The 6428-nt window shown below is 34.6% G+C and overlaps 1 protein-coding gene across 1 annotated transcript; it reads right to left on the bottom strand.

Moving 5' to 3' along the window:
* Window positions 1-316: 316 nt before the first annotated feature.
* LOC113318680 (fructokinase-1-like) lies at window positions 317-3657 on the bottom strand. The gene is made up of 5 exons (XM_026566893.1): window positions 3073-3657; window positions 2674-2921; window positions 2256-2547; window positions 1213-1365; window positions 317-1110 (listed from the first exon to the last, which is right to left on the bottom strand). The coding sequence occupies exons 1-5, from the start codon at window positions 3433-3435 to the stop codon at window positions 718-720; spliced, it is 1449 nt and encodes a 482-aa protein (XP_026422678.1). The 5' UTR covers window positions 3436-3657; the 3' UTR covers window positions 317-717.
* Window positions 3658-6428: the final 2771 nt, after the last annotated feature.

Raw genomic sequence — 6428 nt, forward strand, 5'->3', positions numbered from 1 at the left:
ATAAGAGTCTTTTTCCTCCCATTTTTCCATATTCTATTTCTACTTCAACACTTACCACTAAAAAGAATTAAGAATTAAAGATTAAAAATAAAGATATTTTTCTCTTTTAAGTATGAAATTTTTAAATATAACTCTTTTTCAGAAACGGAAGGGGTATAAAAATGAAGAATCCAAGATTCTCGGGGACAAACCACATCGTTATCGCTAGGGAGTACGAGGACACCGATGATCAAACCATGTTCTTTGAAGATGATTGAAAATGACGATGCCAGGCCATTTTCAGTGAGAATGATTAAAATGACGAGTCCAATAGATATACTTAAAAATCAATCTTTGTTTCATCCTTGTAGGAGGTTGCCATGCGAGTGGAGGTTTCCAAACAGAATGGAACCGGTACTAGATAATCAACAATTACCTGCCCAACATTTTAAACTGGAGAACATAATTCAGTAATATCCTGCGGACCAATTGCGAAAAAAAAAATTGCAACAGAAATTGTATCTTTGATAATTATAAATACAGACATGTTGAATCAGTGGGATATTTTGGAGTCAGAAAAATTACCACCAAGGATTTCATCTCGACATTAACCCACATAAAGGAATCAATCGTCAATCCTATTTCTGCATCCACTAATCAAATCTGTACGAGGCAATCATTCCATCTCGAGGAAGTTACTATGAGCTCTTCAAGTTGCAGTTTCTTATTCGTCTCCCATCAAGATGAAATGATTCTGTTTTGGTGTACATTTTCAAGCTTGGGCAAAAGCTCGGAAACCACTTTTTGGAGTGAAACATGATTCATCATATGAGCATTTATTCCGTTCATGAGTGCTTTTGAAAGGAGTATGATTTCAGGTAAGTTCGGAATGTTTTCCAGATCAAGCAAGTTAGATAAGCTTTCATCTTCATTCAGATCTGAAACCTTGACAAGCTCAATAACCTTCTCCAACGTAGCAACATTCCTACCGGCTCCACAACCCATGGCAGTCGCAGCTCCCACTGCATTTGCTAGTGCTAATGAATAAACTGTGGGCATATTGTGTATGAATCCACATGCAATAGCAGCGACAAAGCTATCTCCACACCCAACCGTATCGATTACGTTCACCTGATGGGAGTCCAAAAAGTTAAGACCAACTGACATGAACCTGAATTCTGCTACATATGCAAGCAAATGGAAACTGTGTTGCAGTAAAAGAGATATACATACCTTAAACGTAGGTGCACAGGTAATACTAGAACTTCTGATTAAGATTGAGCCCTTCGGACCCATCTTAACGATGACCCATTTCGTGCGCACACCTTTCCTAAGCAGCGCTTGACCAGCCCGAATTGGGTTTGTGATGCCAGTCAATGATTCAGCCTGACACATCAATTTTGAGATCAGGATAGGCTAAATGCGTATGCACAACGGTTCTTTCATCCAACTATATCATTTCATAAAACGAAAAAATGAGAACTGCATAGAAATGAATGCATAACTTCCACTCAATAAGACAAACAAATGTGTTTAGACCTGAATGATGCACTCCCAATCACTGTAACATCGTGAATCGAGTTAGCATAACATGTGGGAATGGCTGAACACACAGCAGAGATAACTAATGCTGTTATTTGTCACGATGAGACTCGCAGTCAGAGGTTCTCTGTCTCAACTGAAGGACTATCAAGTGCCTAGATGGATAAAGAAAAGTCACATCTATCATGTTACAGTAAACATATGAGAATGAAATAGTTGTTTCATTCTCATAAAACCATCCCTAGCATGTTATTTCTTAACGTGGTTGTCAGAAAAATAAGGAAAATACAACTAAGCAAAATCTACTTGGGACCAATCCTATGAAACAACGACATGAGTACGAGTGATGGGTCTGACATTGGTATGAGCGTCCAACATGGCGACCTAAAAACACTAAATAGGAGACATGGGAGTTAGAGTTAGGTTAAAGGTATACACATTCTTTCCAGGAAAAGAAAATAGCTACATCCAGGCTAATATTGATGAAAAGGCAGCCATGCTTGTTCTTCTTTTTCTTGTTCCATTTTTCCAAGCTTTATAAAACGAAGTTGCAAAAATATAAAAGTTTAGCTAACAGAGCTGTTCTGATATCCGACATGAATACCAGCGTCAATTGGTGTCAACATGGAAAAATATGAAAACAAGGTATCGTCATTACACGGATACAATCTAATAAATCATAAATACAATCAAATCCGTACTAAAAAAAATCTACAATAAGATGTGAATTGGACCTCATCTGATGTTAAAAGTAGAACGTCACTCATCCTCAAACACTGGTCAAGTGCTCTTTGCTCTTCAGGAGTCCCAGTAGCTAGAGTCTTTCCTCGTGGCCCGGGATCAAAAAAGAATGATGTCCCAACTTCAATGGAATACTCAAGTGCTGAGATTATCAAAACAGGGGAGAGCTCATCAAAGGTATAACCATTACAGAAAAGAATTTTGGAACGTTTAATTGCCATCTTTACATTTTTAGACAGAACTCTCATCCATCCAAATGCAGGTTCACTGCTAAAATCAGCACGACTGCAATAAGAAAGACGATGAATCAAACAGAAGCACCCAACCAATTTGATTAACAAGAATTGTTACAGCAATACGACTATAGATTGCAATAAGAGTAACATAATAAAATAACTCCACAATTCTTACCTACAAAATCCATGTCTTTGTAAAGGATCCACCAATACCCAACAGAGAAGTGTTTCATAAAACACACTTTCAACAACATCATCAGTATTTTCATTCATTCGAACCATACCAATCCCTTCGTTATGAAGCACATCCAAAAGGAAACGTCCATAGACTTCATTACCCACATTGCCAATTGTAACACAATTAAGTCCTAGTCTCGCCGCAGCTATAGCCACATTGCAGTTACCACCAGCTTCCCAATATCTCTAAAAACCAATTTTTTCATATCAACATTCAACCAATTCCCATATAAATACAGTTTAAGGAATACCAACAACATCAACAACAACACCAACAACAAAGCAAAAAAAAAAAAAAAAAACCTAAAAAAAAGAGTAAATATAAAAGAAACCCAACCTTGTCAGGACGAGAAGCAGATAATTGTTCCATATAAGCTTTTCTCTCATTGAGCGAAGGTGGGGGCAAAGTAGGAACGTTAAGAACTATATCAACACAGAGATTACCAAGAGTAGAAATATCAGCATCTCTAAGACTAACATTTTTTATAAAACTGCTACCATCTACTACTCCATTGTTTCCAGAGAAGTTAAATGAGTTAATAGAGCTAGATTTTTGGGTAGAAATTTCAATTCCTTTACAGTTGACGATGTAAGGTAGTTTAATGTGCGGAGATATTGTTGATGAAAATCCATAGTCGATCTTATGGTTTTGTGAGATTGCAGGTATGTGGCAAGAAATTGGGAATTTGAGGGTTTGCATTGAGAGAGAGAAAAATGGTAACAAAAGAGGGGAGAGAAAAGAGAGAGAAGAGGGACACACATTGCTTTTTCATTGATTCTAGATGGGAAGGGGTTGTTTTCATCTGACGGTTAAAAATTGCAGATTACGGCTTCATGGATGGCTAAACGGAACACACATTTCGCTGGACCAACTAGAGAGCTTCTCCATGGTTTTTATACTCATAGTTTACTTGATTAAAATGGTTTTTGCACACAAATTAAGAAAAATAGAGAGGAATTTTTTTTCCAGAATTACTCCCAAATTAGTATTTAAGATACATATCTAGCTTTCTGATCTAGTATTTAAGAAGGCAGTGACTAAATGCAACTCATGTTTGAGTTAAATACAACCATATCTCAAAAAGTCATTTCTTTGTAACCCAATATAACTTGGGTAATCAATATTGACTTTCTTCGTTATCAAACTATCTTCTCCCGTGGTTACGGTTATCACCATCATTATTACTAATGAAGTACACAAAATCAATTTTTTAGGTTTTGGATTGAAAATTAACTTTGATTCTTGTCGTTGACATAACAATTATCTTTCTTTTTTTTATGAGAGAGAGAAACTTTTCATAAATTTATATGGGAACAAAAGATCAATCACCAAATCTGAGATGGAGATGGTTAAATGTTTGTATACATAAAAAAAAGGGAAAGATTTATTTTTAAAACGTAAAGAGATGAAAGGGGTGAAGCACCATCATCGTCATCATGAACTACATAGCGATTCAAAATTTCTTTGTGACTTGATTTTCTGAAAAGAAAATGATCTTTAGGAGATAAACTTTGGATTTTCTAAATTTATTTTTCTGTTGGGCGAGTAACAATTACTAGTTGATGATATTGGATTCCATTTTTTCTTTTCTAACTGTGTTTTGTTCCACACAATCATCACCATCAGTTCATCGTCTCTCAATCAGTTTGGTACCTTTCGGTTTTTCCTTAAGCGTAGGGTTACTTTTAATGTGGGTTTGATTACCCACGTTGGGAGCGGTTATAATAGAACTGTTTTCAAAAATGAAGGTTGTATTTAACTAAAGTAGAGGTTGTATTTAGTCACTGCCTTTAAGAATTCAAAAAAAAAGATATTGTTTTAGTTGGAGAAGAAATGAATAAAGGATATACAGAGAGGGAGTATTTAAGATGTGCATGGGAAATAGAATTAGACAATTCTCAATATTATGACCTGATTCCAATATATGGGTAAATTAAAATAAAATGGGGAAAAATATGAAACTTAGCAACTAAACTAGGACTAAAAAATGTCTAATTTAAGTAAGTAAACTAGGACGGAGGGAGTATGTGGCATCACTTTTATGGAATTTTTTTTGCTCAAACAATGCTAGAGCAAATATGATCTAGCAGCACAGAATACACCCATCTGGCCATATATTATGTTAATGTCAGCAAACTTTTTAGTTAGCGGCAATATATTTCTTTTTTTTTGCCGACTAATTTTGTCACGTATCTTTTCAAAACAGAATCTAATATCTTATATACTCTATATTCTGAGCAGAATCTAATTTTGTGCCGCTAAAAATATCCTGGTTCGTCTTTCAATGTGATTTTCCATTAAGTTGCAGATACATATAGACAAGGTAAATTTGAGTAATGAAATTCATCATTCTGAAACTTGAAACAAAATTTAATGCTTCCATCTAAATTGATTGCCGAGACATTTCTATACATAAACAAGGAGACAACATAAAGCTGCAGTAACCCATCTTGAATATATGTGATCAAATTAGATAATCACAAATTTGATTAATTTATTTTATTGTCAGTTCTAACTGAAGTTGGAAGAATATTAACTTGAAAATGAATAGATAAAATTCAAGATTAATAAGAAAAGTGTACGAGTAGACGATGATAACATTACTTTCATCAAAATACTGTTACCAAACATAAATCTCCCAAATAATCTGGAGATCTGCTATGTCAAGCAGCATGATCACCATCTTACTCCAATACATATACACAATCACCATCTTGCTGCAATCATGAAATTATCTTCATCTTCATAAAACTCATCAAGTTTGAAAGGGATTCTAATTTAACCACCGATTTCATCTCTGGTATTTCTTCCTTTACTTTGAGCTCGTGTGGCAAATTAATTCGATCTGCTTTTTGACCTCTGTTTTCCTGTTGCATATTTCTTAATGTAAAGTTGTCCTTGTGTTTATGTCATGTCAAATTCTTCAAACTTGAGTTATACTCATTGTAATCTAATATATACTTTTGATTCCAGATATTATTGGTCAGGCAGTTAGGTCCCAACATGGAGAAGGGAAATGGATGTTGTTTCTCCAAAATGACGATGCCTAATCTTATGATCATACTCGTCACTGTTTTCATCATCTCTATTATTCGCATTTTGTTCGTCATACATCAAAACAAAAATTCTTTTTATAACTCACCTCCCAAAGCTCTCAGCACCCTGATCTTCTAGGTTCAGGTAAATTCAAATTTAATCTAATAGATCTTAGAAGTTCCATAAATAGAGAGGTTCAAAAAAAATATATATATCGATGGCTAAGTAGGAAACTGAAGGATCTTCTATTTTCCCTAAAAATATGGCAGTAAACATACGGAAGAAAAAAGAAATATACTGTCGTTAATTAAAAAGTTTGATGACACCATATATGGACAGATGACTGTACTCTTTGCTGCTAGATCAAGTTTGTTCTAGCACTGCTAGAGCAAAATCTTTTCCCACTTTTAAGACAACCTTTGAGTAAAAAATCCTAAATATTAGGAAAAATAAAATTTTATCTCCAACCCATAAAGTTTTTTATTATTTTTTTACTTATTTGTAGGCATAAAATTGGTTAAAATCATTTCCATTTTTATTCTTGAATGATTTTTATTAATAAAAGTGTGACTAGGATGGGAACACATCCTCTAAGTGAATGTCTAGAACTAGAGGTTCACCTAGAGGATGTCTAAGTTTTTTTTTTGCCACATCAC

Source organism: Papaver somniferum, chromosome 10 (assembly GCF_003573695.1).
Source record: "Papaver somniferum cultivar HN1 chromosome 10, ASM357369v1, whole genome shotgun sequence".
Taxonomy (NCBI): Eukaryota; Viridiplantae; Streptophyta; class Magnoliopsida; order Ranunculales; family Papaveraceae; genus Papaver; species Papaver somniferum.

What these genes read in the sequence shown, in the direction of transcription:
- LOC113318680 (XM_026566893.1), bottom strand. Translation starts at nt 3,435, where the DNA reads ATGCAAACCCTCAAATTCCCAATTTCTTGCCACATACCTGCAATCTCA. An exon ending in CTGCTTCTCGTCCTGACAAG is followed by an intron (nt 2,922 to 3,072) that starts GTTGGGTTTCTT and finishes ATTGGTTTTTAG; the next exon opens with AGATATTGGGAAGCTGGTGG. An exon ending in CCTGTGCACCTACGTTTAAG is followed by an intron (nt 1,111 to 1,212) that starts GTATGTATATCT and finishes GACTCCCATCAG; the next exon opens with GTGAACGTAATCGATACGGT.